This window comes from Mus musculus, chromosome 16, assembly GCF_000001635.26.
Source record: "Mus musculus strain C57BL/6J chromosome 16, GRCm38.p6 C57BL/6J".
NCBI classification, from domain to species: domain Eukaryota; kingdom Metazoa; phylum Chordata; class Mammalia; order Rodentia; family Muridae; genus Mus; species Mus musculus.
In genome coordinates, this window is record NC_000082.6 from 57287467 (window position 1) to 57302324 (window position 14858).

The window sequence follows — 14858 nt, forward strand, 5'->3', positions numbered from 1 at the left end:
AATTCAAGGCCCATACCTAAACATGATAAAAGCAATCTACAGCAAACCAGTAGCCAGCATCAAAGTAAATGGTGAGAAGCTGGAAGCAATCCCACTAAAATCAGGAACTAGACAAGGCTGCCCACTTTCTCCCTACCTATTCAATATAGTACTTGAAGTCCTAGACAGAGCAATTCTACAACAAAAGTAGATCAAGGGGATAGAAATTGGAAAGGAAGAAGTCAAAATATCACTTTTTGCAGATGATATGATAGTATATATAAGTGACCCTAAAAATTCCACGAGAGAACTCCTAAACCTGATAAACAGCTTCAGTGAAGTAGCTGGATATAAAATTAACTCAAACAAATCAATGGCCTTTCTCTACACAAAGAATAAACAGGCTGAGAAAGAAATTAGGGAAACAACACCCTTCACAACAGTCACAAATAATATAAAATACCTTGGTGTGACTCTAACTTTGGAAGTGAAAGATCTGTATGGTAAGATCTTCAAGTCTCTGAAGAAAGAAATTAAAGAAGATCTCTGAGGATGGAAATATCGCCCATGCTCATGGATTGGCAGGATCAATATAGTAAAAATGGCTATCTTGCCAAAAGCAGTCTACAGATTCAATGCAATCCCCATCAAAATTCTAATTCAATTCTTCAAAAAATTAGAAAGGGCAATCTGCAAATTCATCTGGAATAACAAAAGAACTAGGATAGCAAAAACTCTTCTCAATGATAAAAGAACCTCTGGTGGAATCACTCTGCCTGACCTAAAGCGTATAGTGACAGACAAGTAGACCAATGGAATAGAATTGAAGACCCAGAAATGAACCCACACACCTATGATCACTTGATCTTTGACAAGGGAGCTAAAAACATCCAGTGGAAAAAAGAAAGCATTTTCAACAAATCGTGCTGGCACAACTGGCGGTTATCATGCAGAAGAATGTGAATTAATCCATTCCTATCTCCTTGTACTAAGGTCAAATCTAAGTGGATCAAGGAACTCCACATAAAACCAGAGACAGTGAAACTTATAGAGAAAGTGTGGGAAAGCCTCGAAGATATGGGCACAGAAGAAAAATTCCTGAACAGAACAGCAATGGCTTGTGCTGTAAGATCGAGACTCCACAAATGGGACCTCATAAAATTACAAAGCTTCTGTAAGGCAAAAGACACCATTAATAAGACAAAAAGGCCACCAACAGATTGGGAAAGGATCTTTACCAATCCTAAATCAGATAGGGGGCTAATATCCAATATATATAAAGAACTCAAGAAGGTGGACTCCATAAAATCAAATAAACCCATTAAAAAATGAGGCTCAGAGCTAAACAAAGAATTCTCACCTGAGGAATACCGAATGGCTGAGAAGCACCTGAAAAAATGTTCAGTATCCTTAACCATTAGGGAAATGCAAATAAAAAACAACCCCGTGATTCTACCTCACACCAGTCAGAATGGCTAAGATCAAAAATTCAGGTGCTGGCGAGGATGTGGAGAAAGAGGAACACTCCTCCATTGTTGGTGGGATTGCAAGCTGTACAACCACTCTGGAAGTCAGTCTGGTGGTTCCTCAGAAAACTGGACATAGTACTACCAGAGGATCCCGCAATACCTCTCCTGGACATATATCCAGTAGATGTTCCAACCAGTAAGAAGGAAACATGCTCCACTATGTTCATAGCAGCCTTATTTATAATAGTCAGAAGCTGGAAAGAACCCAGATGTCCCCCAACAGAGGAATGGATATAGAAAATGTGGTACATTTACACAATGGAGTACTACTCCGCTATTAAAAAGAATGAATTTATGAAATTCCTAGGCAAATTGATGGACCTGGAGGGTATCATCCTGAGTGAGGTAACCCAATCACAAAAGAACTCACATGATATGTACTCACTGATAAGTGGATATTAGCCCAGAAACTTAGAATACCCAAGATACAAGATACAATTTGCAAAACACATGAAACTCAAGAAGAAGGAAGACCAAAGTGTGGGCATTTTGCCCCTTCTTAGAATTGGGAACAAAACACCCATGGAAGGAGTTACAGAGGCAATGTATGGAGCTTAGATGAAAGGATGGACCATCTAGAGACTGCCACATCCGAGGATCCATCCCATAAACAGCCACCAAATGCTGACACCATTGCACACACCAGCAAGATTTTGTTGAAAAGACCCTGATATAGCTGTCTCTTGTGAGGCTATGCAGGAGCCTGGCAAACACAGAAGTGGATGCTCACAGTCAGGTATTGGATGGATCCCAGGGCTCCCAATGGAGGAGCTAGAGAAAATACCCAAGGAGGTAAAGGCGTTTGCAACCCTATAGGGGGAACAACAATATGAACTAACCAGTACCCCCGGAGCTCGTGTCTCTAGCTGTATATGTAGCAGAAGATGGCCTAGTCGGCCATCATTGGGAAGAGAGGCCCCTTGGCCTTGCAAACTTTATATGCCTCAGTATAGGGGAACGCCAGGGCCAAGATGTGGGAGTTGGTTGGTAGGGGCGTGGGGGGGGGGTAGGGTATGGGGGACTTTTGGGATAGCATTTGAAATGTAAATGAAGAAAATACCTAATATAAAAAAAAAAGAAGAACAATCCTTGTGCTGCCTAGCACAGCATTGTGCCCATGGCTCATAGTAACTTCCTTTATACTTCATGAATAAATAGGAGAGAGGACCTAGAATGTAGTCACAATGAAGTGGCAAGGAGAAGAAAATCATAACTCCCTTAATTGGCATATATACATGTATGTATGTATGTATGTATGTATGTATGCATGTACTGAAAAAAATCACTGCGCCTAGTAAACTACTACAACCATGACATGTTAACTTCACAGGAATAACATTTAAAAAATGTGCATGCTTTTAAGAACCCAAGATCTTTCTTTTTAGCTGGCTCTGTGCTCTGTATCCTACAATGTAACCTGTATAGGATTACTGGGGCATGGCAATCTTTTGAACTTGCCTCTCTTCTTTCACCTGTTTGCTGCTTGCTCACTTCTTTACAGTCATCTGATTTGGCCAGGCTCTTGTACATAATTGTGGCCAGAGACGACCAACATGACAGTAGGAATGAGTGAAGTCACCGCTGTGGGCTCTTCCTGTCTACATCCCCTGCCAGCCCAAAGTTGGGTGGATCCAGTCATATCTAGTTTCCTGTGGAGGGGCTATGTCCTTAAAGTGATCGCTCCCGTTTATAGTCCCAAACTGAAAATCTTTGGAAATTAAAAACTTAACACTGGACAAACCTCAATTTTCTTGGTGCTCTTTGCAGACAACAGAAGGATGATGCCTATAGAGAGGCAGAATCCTCCTGTGATGAAAAAGATAGAGAGGACCACCGAGGCAGATAGATTTAGCTGCTGGGTGGGCAACGTTTGCTGTTTCAATGCTGTGTTTTCTGGCAGTCTGGACAGGTCATACTGGGGCATCATCTCCATCTTGGTCCTGTGGGTAACTCACATACTTTTGGGACATTTAGAACATTCATACTTAAAAGTAATATCACATAATGCTAATGGTACATGAAGAATTATAGGAAGCCATGAATTCACTTTTGCTTCCTGATCTTTTTCTCTAAGCATACATGCTGCGTACAGGAAGTGCAGCTCTCTCCAGGCACTCCTGGGTGCATTTTATTTAGGCTCAGCAAGGCTGCCATACTAAACGCCATAGCTATAAGTGTTCTCCCCCTTAAGGTCTAGAAAAACCAACATCTATAACAACTGCTTGGAAACAGTTGTTACGGCTTGTTTCAGAGATTTGTTGAGTATGTCAAGGCAAAACCTTCCCAAATTTATCTTTAGAAACCTGTGCAAATCGTTGGTGATTATTACAATCAAAGTTAGGGCTATCCACTTTGCCCAAATGTGGCTACAGTCTAACAGGAATATGAACTAAATTGGGGAAAACACTCTGAAATTACAGCTAGCTTTGCCATTTGTGATGCTACAGAAAGAAAAACAAACAGGGATTTGGAGAATATATATGCGTGCACTTAAGTAACTTCAACAGCTTTCTTTTTTTTTTCTTTTCTTCTTTTTTTTTAAAAATATTTATTTATTTATTATATGTAAGTACACTGCATCTGTCTTCAGACACACCAGAAGAGGGAGTCAGATCTTGTTATGGATGGTTGTGAGCCACCATGTGGTTGCTGGGTTTTGAACTTGGGACCTTTAAGAAGGTCAGTCAGTGCTCTTAACCACTGAGCCATCTCTCCAGCCCAACAGCTTTCTTTTTTGTTTTGTTTGCTTTCTTTTTTCTTACACAAGAAAGACCCAGGCAGAACACGTAGATCACAACATCTCGTTTTGCAGCTGGAGAGATAGCTTTGTGTTTAAGAGCACTGGTTGCTTTTCCTGAGGACTCAGGTTTGATTTCCAGCACCCATAGGGTGGTTCACAGCTGTCTATAATTCCAGTCCCTGGGGATCCGATGCCCTCTTCTGGCCTTCTTGGCCATTACATGCACACGGTGCACAGACATTTACTCAGGCAAAATATTCATACTCATAACATAAAATTAAAAATCTTGAAAGAAAAAGTCTTTCTTAAGCTCTCTTTGATCTACTTGTTGTAGGTTAGTGAAGTATTATCAGATACTCAGCCTTGCCGTACAGCATTGGCTCTGTTCTGAGGGTTTTCTGTGATGGCTATAAACAATCTATAATTATTCATTTAAAAATGCCAGAGGATACAGACTAAGACTTTTATAAAGTAGGCAGAGAAGCCATAGTGTGTGTGTGTGTGTGAGAGAGAGAGAGAGAGAGAGAGAGAGAGAGAGGAGGCAATGACAAATGTAGCGGGATTTAAAAGAATATCAAGAGAATGCAAATGCATACAGTAGATTTCCAATTCAGTATCAACCTTTATACTTGCAAAACAAGCAAAACAAAAGCGAATTACTCCTGGAAGAGTTCAGATGCAAATTTGAATCTGACCTGCAAGTGCTGACAGCCAGGCTGCTGCTGCCCACTGTGTGAGATGTCAGGGAACACTTGCAGTCAACATCTATAAACTGTTGTTAAATGAGCCTGGCTAAGGGCTTGGGCAGCAATAGACCCAAGATTAGATTATGTGTGCAAAACTGTCTCACAAGGCATCAGGCACGTTTGTGACACAAGTCCCTGGTCCCATGTTGGAACAGCTAATGCTCCGTAAGAGAGTTATCTATAGAACGAACCATTAAGAACAGCATTTCTTAGCCTTCTTATAAGACAAGGTGGCAAACTACAGAGTTTCACAGGCAGTGTATTAGTCCTGGCTCTCCAAGAAATAAAATCTCTAGATACATAAATATATATTATATAAGGAATGGTCTCACACAAGTATAGAGGTGAAGTCCCAATCTGCAGAGTCCAGCCAGTGTCCCAGTAGAGTTCTGAAGACCAAGAGACTGGTATAACCTTAGGAAGAGCCAGTTTTTCCGTTAGAATTCTGTTACTGGGAGAAAGGGAGGGGACAGCCTATCTGTTCAGGTCTTTAAAGGAAGGGATGAACCGCACTCACATTATGAAGGGCAATCTGCTTTAATTAAGTCCATTGATTTAAATGTTACTCTCATCATAGACAACCACACAGAGTTGTGCCTCACCAACTCTCTGGCACCATGTGGTTCAGCCAAGTAGACAATTAAAATCTCACCATATGGTGCCTGGAGAGATGGCTCAGGAGTTAAGAGCACTGACTGCTCTTCCAGAGGTCCTGAGTTCAATTCCCAGCAACCACATGGTAGCTCACAATCATATTATGTATTGGGATCTGATGCCCTTTTCTGGTGTATCTGATGATAATGATGGTGTACTAATACAAAAAAATAAATAAAATCTAAAAAAAAAATCTCATCATATGCAGTAAGTGCAAACTTTTCAGAGGCAGTATTCTTAAGAGAGATAAACCAGAAACACATTTTATATCTACCTATTATATTCACTTTTTAAAAATTTTTGATTTTTTTAATTATTTTTTTACATTATATATTTTGATCACACTCTTTCCCCCCAACTCCTCCCTAACACCCTAACCATACAACCTCATATTCTCTCAAAAAACAAAAATCTAATACTGACAAAAAAAATATCAAAATGAAACAAAAAGCCCACAGAAACAATAACAACAAAACAAATTCCCCCAATTGCTAGCAGGGTGTTATTAGGAGTGACTTTATTGCTATGTTCCTTTAGAGTAATAGCAATAGGTTTTCCCCTAGGGCCCATGGCCTACCTAGTCTCAGATTCTTGGTGACTTTAGCAGTTTCAAGTATGGGTTCTATCTCATGGAGTGAACCTCAAACCTGATTTTATGCAATACAACTTATGCTTGAAAATACACTTCATGCTGGCGAAATGGCTCAGCGGGTAAGAGCACTGACTACTCTTCTGAAGGTCCCGACTTCATATCCCAGCAACCACATGGTGGCTCACAACTACCTGTAATGAGATCTGACACCCTCTTCTGGTGTGTCTGAAGACAGCTACAGTGTACTTACATATAATAAATAAATCTTAAAAAAAAAAAGAAAATACACTTCATACGCTTTGTTTCTTAATAAACAAGGTTCCTTAACAACAACAACATTGATAGTTGGCTCTCTATTGGGTAGCACAGAATATTTAGCTGCATCCCTGGCTTCTACCCACTAAGTGTCCCACGGGATCCACTGGATGCTAACAGTAGCCTTCTACCTCAGTGTGTAGCTAAACATAATTTAAGCATTGCAAATATACACTAATGGGAAAACTCCCTAAGAGCCATCATTGCTAGTAGTGGTGGTATCGCTAGAAAAATTGGGAGAGTGATTTTTCTCTCACTGCTGCCTTTTCTTTCAAGACAGGATTTCTCAATGTAATCCTGGGTATCCTGGAACTTGAATTGTAGGTTGTCCCTGGAACTCGAAGATCTGCCTGCCTCTGTCTCCTGAGTGCTGGGATTAAAGGTGTGCACCACCATGCCTGGCTTGAAGGACTTTCTTAAACCCTTGTCTTTATTTTTCTGTAACCATGGTGCAATCAGGTATATGATAGTGTAACCATGGCATGTCCACTATTTATGAGGAGATATGAACACATTTCACTGGAGACAGGGAACCAATGGCCAACCAAAGTCATGATTCCAATGCATTGTACCTTACTGAATCAATGAGCCTATTGGTCTTACTTGAAGGAGGATGGGGTTACTGACCCCCCCAAACAGCCGCACTGCTTGAGTCAACTCTATCATAGAACCATAGGTAGAGTGTACTCTTCAGGAACTGGTCTACCTGCTATATGTTAGTAACTCCTAAAACCACATGAGGTTGAGGCAGAATTACATACAGATGGGGGTAGGTGTGGATTGCTGTCTATATGCAGGTGAGGGAAGGCACAAGATAATGTAACCTGTGAATGGTAGGCAGGCTGAGAATTTTAGAGATGAGTACAGAGAGTACAGAGAGAGAGAAGAAGGGAAGGAGAGGAAGAGATAAGATGGAACCTATAGGAGAGGAAGAGGAGCCAGAACCACACAGTCCTGGGAGCCCTAAGTATTGGGGATTTCTTAGATAGATGATTAAATAATAAGTAAGGTGCGTGTGCCCCATCTAGGTGTGTAGCTTGTGTTTATATTAATTGAGTTTTGAGTTCATTGTGTGGGCGTTTTGTGGGTTGAGACTTTACTATTATAAATCTGACTGAGAAATCACAAGCCTCTAGAGTTTTGATTTTATCTGGTTACTGGGATTTGGGACCACTAACCACAGGGGGCAGATGCCTGGGAATGGGAGCAGAATCCACAGCAAGAGAACGAGATGGGCAGCCGCTGCATGGGGCTAGCATGGAGGTGGAGAGAACACCAGGAAGTAGCCGGCGTTAGCGTGGGGTGGTGTCATTTTCTATTTCACGAAACAGGTAGGGTGTGGAGAGGAGGGGCTGCAACCTTAGGATGGTCTAATGACTCTTCAAGTTCCTATTCTGTGCAGGAATGTCAACAGTCAGTACAGGTGTTCTGAAGAGAGCGATGTCTGCTAACGTTGTAGGCTATCACAGCACCTTCTTGGCAATACCACACACTTTACATGTTTGGACTGCCTTATGTTCAATTGTCTTGAATTACTTACAGGATGGAAATACAGAAAATGTAAGGGTAGAGTCAGAATGTGGTTATGTGTGCAGGGTGGGTGTTCACAGTATTCTCAATGGTATTAGTTTTAAGGGCAAATTAGTGGATTGTTCTGAATTTTGTCAGACTTAGACTGCAATGTCTCCATATGAAAGTATGTCTGGTATCTATTTTTCTACATTATCTCAGATATGCCACTTGACAAAAAGTTACACAGCTAGATTATGAAGGTATGTGATCCATTCTGCTTACCAACAGGCAAAGGAAATCTCACCTGTTAGTGTTAAGGGATTGCCAAGGGTCATGAAGGAAGAACGACACATTGCTTTGGAATTCATGGACTATGTTCCACCAGTTACTGTAGCCACGTGGGTGAGCCTTGGTGTGGCATGACCCCCAAGGCCCTGAGGACATCCTGCTGTTGTGGAGTTCTGCTCTGCTTGCTGCCCTGACATCCCTCTTAGTTTAAGAATTATATGAAAACTTACAATAATAATGTTAGATCTCTTTCCGACACTGCTACGGGAACAGCTTGGTTCTATCACCATCCTAGAGAAGAACTTAGTCATGTAGAGCATCAGCCACGACCCTCAGAAAGCGTTGGGAAAAATAAAACTGTCAGTGAAGCTAAGCCGACTTGTTTTTACTACTGTCTCTGATGTAGAAAACCTTAGGAAACAATTTGAAGTTCAGAAAGACACACTCTTATTAGTTAAGCTAGGGACCTTTTATGATCAGGGAACAAGAACAATGGCGGCACTGGCTGGCATGACTCTCACTGAGGCTGGACTAGTGATACCCATTTTTATAGCTATTTTTGCCCTCACCTTCCTGATATGATTTATTAAGCACTGCTGAGGAATAGATATGAATTCTAAGAATATAAGGTAGATATGACTGACTTTTATATAAAAGTTTAGATTTATGATTCTTTTAAGTTTCTTAGAAGATTACCTTTAAAGATACATAATACAATGATTATTCCTTCCTTTTTAACCAAACATTATTGCCTGCCAGTAAGAGAAACTGGCTGAGAAAACTCCCTTGCTTGCTCACATTTTGTTAATCTATAACAAGTTGCTTAGTTATCAATGTACATGGGGTTTGGGGAATAATTTGTTTTCTTTACCTGTACTACATAATGTTATTTCTTGTAAAGGTATTGAGCAATATACTGTTTTTTTTTTCTCACAATCATTCACTAGAAGAAAACTAAAACATAATCACATTGTATTTTTATACTGCTTGAAAGATTTTCCTGGGATATATAAGCTATGGAAGAAAGAATAAAGAATGGGTGGCTGGAACATTGTTCCTTCCACCCATCAACTCTGTGTATGTATGTATATGTGTAAGACTTGTGTGAGTGGGTTTTTGCATGTTGTTCCTTCTACCCATTAACTATGTGAATGTATGTATGTATGTATGTATGCAAAGTTTGTCTAGGCATGTGTTGGAGCTTGCTCCATCCACCATCTACTGGTTATGTGTGTGCGTGTGTGCATGTGTGTATACATGAAATGCTTGGAGCCTGCTTGTTGAAGCTTTGCTCTAACCATTCTATGTATGAATATGTATATGTCTGTCTGTAGACCCGTATGCAGAATTAAGAGTTCCTAGTTTTCCCACTGGCCACAGGGAGTATCAGTAGTAAATCAAGCTTTGTTCCCTCAGAGAAAAGACTGCTGAGTATCTTCTCTAGTCACTGGCTGCCATCAGCAGCAGTCCCTGTAGGTATCTGTATCCACTCACTTCAGTGGCTCTAAGCACTGACCCTGCTGCCTGCCTCAGTTTACCCACCACGTGGATGCCAAAGCCGGTCATTGGCAAGGGATAAGAGTAACAGGTTTGCTTTGGCCATCACATAAATTCACAACCCCCTAATCAAAATGGAAGATTTATTCCAAATAGCTTCTTATAATGATGCAGGTGTTTCTCTTACATTGGGGTCCATCTCAGAGGCAGCTTATATGGGCGAGAACCCATACAGAGGTGCAGGAAGTGCTACTGGGAGGTTGGTTCAGGTACAAGCTTATTGTGGCTAATTATAAAAGCAGTTCTAGTGACTGCTATTTGATTGTTTTCCAAGAGCACCAAAGCACAGAATATCCTAGTAAGAGCAGTAACAGCACAAAATGGCAGGCTAGGCAGGTAAAAATTACCTAGGCCTTAAGAGTAGCCAGGCATGCTGGCACATGCCCTTAATCCCAGCACGTGGTAGGTGGATCTCTGAGTTCTAGGCCAGCCTGGTCTATATAGAGAGTGAGTTCCAGGACAGCCAGGGCTACACAGAGAGACCCTTTCTGAAAAACAAAATAATCCAACAACAAATGAAAAAGGAATTTGAACAATAAAAAATGTAATGTACTGTAACCTATGGTGGCTGGATATAACTTTTTTTTTATTTGAGTTAAAATTAATTCAAATAAATCAGCCTTCCTTCATACAAATGATGAACAGGCTGAGAAAGAAATTAGGGAAACAACTCCCCTCATAATAGCCACAAATAATATAAAATATCTTGGGGGTAACTCTAACCAAACAAGTGAAAGACCTCTATGACAATCATGTCAGGTTTCTCAAGAAAGAAATCGAAGAGCTCAGAAAATGGAGAGAACTCCAATGCTCACAGATTGTCAGAATAGAGTAAAAAATGGCCATCCTACCAAAAGCAATCTACAGATTCAACGCAATCCCCATCAAAATCCCAACAGAATTCTTCAAAGACATGGAAAGAGCAATTCTCAAACTCGTCAGGAAAAGCCCAAAAACCCAGAATAGCAAAAACAATTCTTGACAATAAAAGAACTTCTGGAGGAATCAACATCCCTGACCTCAAGCTACACTACAGAGCAATAGTGATAAAAATTGCATGGTATTGGTATAGAGACAGACACGTTGATCAATGGAATAAATAGAACTGAAGATCCAGAAATAAGTCCACACACTTATGGTCACTTGATCTTTGACAAAGAAGCCAAAAATATAAAATGGAAAAAAGAAAGCATCTTCAATAAATGGTGCTGGTCTAACTGGCTGTCTGTATGTAGAAAATTGAAAATAGGTCCATATTTGTCACCTCGCACAAAGCTCAAGTCCAAGTGCATCAAGGACCTCAACATAAAAGCCAGATATACTGAATCTAATAGAAGAGAAAGTGGGAAAGAGCCTTGAACTCATTGGTTCAGGGGGAAATTTCCTAAACAGAACAGGGCTCACACTCTAAGGTTCAGAATTGATGAATGGGACCTCATGAAATGGGAAAGCTTCTATACGGCAAAGGACATAGTCAATAGGGCAAATTAGCAACCTACAGATTGGGAAAAAAGTCTTCACTAACCCCACATCCAAAGAGGGCTAATATCCAAAATATTTAAAGAACTTAAGAAGCTAATCACCAAAAAACCCAAACAACCCAATCAAAAAATGGGGTATAGAACTAAAGAGAGAATTCACAACTGAGGAATCTTGAATGACTGAGAAATACCTAAAGAAATGTTCAAAGTCCTTAGTGATCAGAGAAATGCAAATCAAAATGACCATGATCTTACACTAACCAGAATGGCTAACATCAAAACCTCAGGTGACAGCAGATGCTGGCATGGATGTGGAGAAAGTGGAACACTCCTCCATTGCTGGTGGGATTGCAATCTGGTACAACCACTCTGGAAATCAATCTGGAGGTTACTCAGAAAATTGGAAATAGATCTACCTGAAGACTCAGCTATACCACTCTTGGGAATATACCCAAAAGCTGCCCTACCATGCCACAGGAGCACATCTTCCACTATGTTCATAGCAGCCTTGTTTGTGATAGCCAGATGCTGGAAACAACCCAGATGTTCCACAACAGAAGAATGGATACAGAAAATGTGGTTCATTTACACAATGGAATACTACTCAGCCATTAATGAGGATATCCTTAGTTTTGCAGGCAAATGGATGGAACTAGAAAAATATCATCCCGAGTGAGGTAACTCAGACCCAAAAGGACATGCATGGTATGTACTCACTAAGAAGTGGACATTAGATTAAAAAAAAAAAAAGAAAGAAAGAGAAAGGGAGAAAGAAAGGCAGAAAGAAAGAAAGAGTACAGAATACCCAGGATACAATCCACAGAATTCAAAAAGGTTAACAAGCTGAAGGGCCCAACTGAGGATGCTTCAATCCCACGTAGAAGGGAGAAGAAAGCAATCACGGGGGAAGGGGGGGACCTGGATGAGAAAGGGGACAGGGAGGGTAAGAGGGGAACATGATCAGGTATTGGGTTGGGTGGAACAGGACTGAAGTTCTGAGGGCCAGCAGAAAGAATGGAAACAGGGAACCTCGAGAGGTAGGAGGTGGGGGGACCCCCAGAATGTACCAGAGACCTGGGACGTGAGAGACTCTCAGGACTCAAAGAGAGGGACCTTAGATGAAATGCCTTACAGTGGGGAGAGGAAACTTGTAGAGCCCACCTCCAGCAGAGACAGGGCATCCAGTGAGGGAAAGGTTGCTATCCCACGGTCCAAAACTCTGAACCCTAATTGTTCCTGTCTGAAAGAACTGCAGGGATGGAGACCGAGGAAAAGGAGGTACAGCTCAAAGTGGGATCCAGCTCAAGGGGAGGCCCCAAGGCCTGACACTATTACTGAGGCTATGGTGTGCTCACAAAAGGGACCTATCATAACTGCCCTCCAAAAGACCCAACAAGCAGCTGAAAGAGTAAGATGCAGATATATCCACCCAACCAATGGACAGAAGCTGGTGACCCCTGTGGTTGAATTAGGGAAGGCTGGAAGAAGCTGAGGAGGAGGGGGATTCTGTAGGAGGACCAGCAGTCTCAATTAATCTGGACCCCCGAAATCTCTCAGAAACTGGACCACCAAATAGGCAGCATGTACCAGCTGATATGAGGCCCCTACACTTATACAGCAGAGGACAGCCTGTCTGGACTCAATCAGAGAAGATGTACCTAACCCTCAAGAGGCTGGAGGCCCCAGGGAATGGGGAGGCTTGCTGGGTGTTGGGGATATCCTTGTGGAGTTGGGCGGGGGGGGGGGGGGGTGAGGAGGAGGTATGGGATGTGGAACTTTCATAGGGTGGGGATAAAATCTGGACTGTAAAAAATAAAATAAAATAGAATAAAACATACATTCATGTGTCCTCAGTGGTGTAAAATTACTGAGCAAAGAACTGAGAAAAAGGGAAAGCTCTATTTCACAAGGATTCCAATAAAGATCAAAAGAAGGAAAGGAGTAGGAAAGGCACCACAGTAATGGCAGCTACAATAATAATCTGTGGCTGCTAAACATTACTGGGTGTTTTGAAGAAAATGGTATTTATATTTTTAAAGTATCTCTTCCAAGATCAACCACAAAGGGGAAACCGGCACATACTTCTACCACTGAGTGGCAGATGCCGCCTTTACCTGGTGTTCAAGGTTGCTCGTGTTGGTACTGAGACACTGTAACGACATATCATCTCCTGACGGGACACAGGGAGATGGACATTCCGCCACTGTGGATCTGACCCACACTCACAAAACCTCAAGTTATGAGGTGGACAAATCCAGATTTAGGATCGTTTTCAACAGGGTTGATGATGAGCGCTCATCACGTGACGTCACGAGAGATGCGAAGGATGTCGCCTTGAGGAAGAATGACTAGTGTGGCAGGCTCTCCAACGGGAAATCAGAGTGACATCTACAGCTTCTTTAACTCTACTGTGCTGACGTTGGGGTGCCAGTTTTGGCACACCTGTGCGTTGGGTATCATCTTAGATGGTGACACTGGGGGAACCCGGGGAAGGGGACATGGGAAAAATTGTGCACATTGGAAATTATTTCAAATTAAAGGATCAAAATATATAAATGAATATGGCTGCTGTATTTATATCTGCCTGCAAGTATACTTGCTCTTTCTAGTTTGTTGGTCACACTGTGCCTCAGACCATGTCTCACAGTGAAGGAGTGCAGGAGACATCGCCTGACAGGCAGAGAGGTGTGAAGAGACCTTAACACGATGTTGCACTTCCAGCTTCATTTTCAGCTGTGGCAAAGACCCAACAGGCTTCCATTTCCTCACTGTGGGTTCCCTTCCCGATGACCTGCCTGACAAGAAGCTCGCTTCTCTTTGTCTAACCTGACCAATCCTAAATGAGGGAAGTGGGGCTCATCCCAGACCAGTAGAGGAACTTAAGACCCAAGCCCTTTCCTTGGATGGTGGGGGTTTTGGTGTTCACTGTGGAGCCTACTTCTGAGCTTCAGCCCCGCCCTCATGCGTCAGTGTACCTGCCCCATGTGCATGACCGCCTGGTCTCTCTGCCAGTTTTCTGAGATAGCATTCCTACTCTGCAGCCTACAAGACTGAAGCTCAGAGAGGGAAGTGGCTCAGTGTCTTAGCTGCTGTTTCCTGTCTCCTGCAGAGTCAAAGCAGAGGGGAAAGAGAAACTGTCTGCTCAACAAGACAACACACGCAGGCAGAGCTTTTATTATCTGAGGGTATGAGCCCAAAGACAGGGTCACAGTTGTCAAAGAATCCCCTCGAGGCAGCCTCAGGGATCCACTGGGTGATGGACTTAACATGATTACGGTGGAGTAAGTTACTGAGTGCTTGCAATATGTTGGCAACTGGACTCTTCATCAGGACCCAGGCTTAGAAAAGACCCAGCTTCAAGGAGTCCGACTTGCACAGGCTGAACACTCCCATATCTAGAAGCTCGAAAACCTCCTTTCTTATCTAATGAGAGAAAAGAGTAAAACAGCAGAAAGGTTACCATCA

The 14858-nt window shown here is 42.0% G+C and overlaps 2 protein-coding genes and 1 long non-coding RNA gene across 13 annotated transcripts in view; 1 reads left to right on the forward strand and 2 right to left on the reverse strand.

Annotated features, from left to right (window-relative positions):
* Tmem30c (transmembrane protein 30C) overlaps nucleotides 1-14438 on the reverse strand; it is a 35766-nt gene extending 21328 nt beyond the window's left edge. Inside the window, exons 1-3 of one of the 7 annotated variants that reach the window (XM_017317133.1) lie at nucleotides 5512-5718; nucleotides 5329-5408; nucleotides 3250-3466 (exon numbers count right to left, since the gene is read on the reverse strand). In XM_017317133.1, the coding sequence (XP_017172622.1) occupies nucleotides 3250-3441 (192 nt within the window). In that variant the 5' untranslated portion in view covers nucleotides 3442-3466; nucleotides 5329-5408; nucleotides 5512-5718. Of the gene's footprint in view, nucleotides 1-3249; nucleotides 3493-5328; nucleotides 5720-13507 lie in introns of those variants that run through there. The other 6 variants (NM_027651.1, XM_017317134.1, XM_011246014.3 and 3 more) reach the window with 6 other exon arrangements.
* Nucleotides 1-14858, forward strand: part of Gm26800 — a 32041-nt gene that overhangs the window by 8259 nt on the left and 8924 nt on the right. The gene's annotated exons all lie outside the window — the stretch shown is intronic.
* Cmss1 (cms small ribosomal subunit 1) overlaps nucleotides 14533-14858 on the reverse strand; it is a 304869-nt gene continuing 304543 nt past the window's right edge. For 3 of the 5 annotated variants that reach the window (XM_017317115.2, XM_006522459.4, XM_011245995.3), the window contains one exon: nucleotides 14533-14816. In XM_017317115.2, the coding sequence (XP_017172604.1) occupies nucleotides 14733-14816 (84 nt within the window). In that variant the 3' untranslated portion in view covers nucleotides 14533-14732. The remainder of the gene's footprint in view (nucleotides 14817-14858) is intronic. The other 2 variants (NM_025599.3, XM_006522460.3) reach the window with 2 other exon arrangements.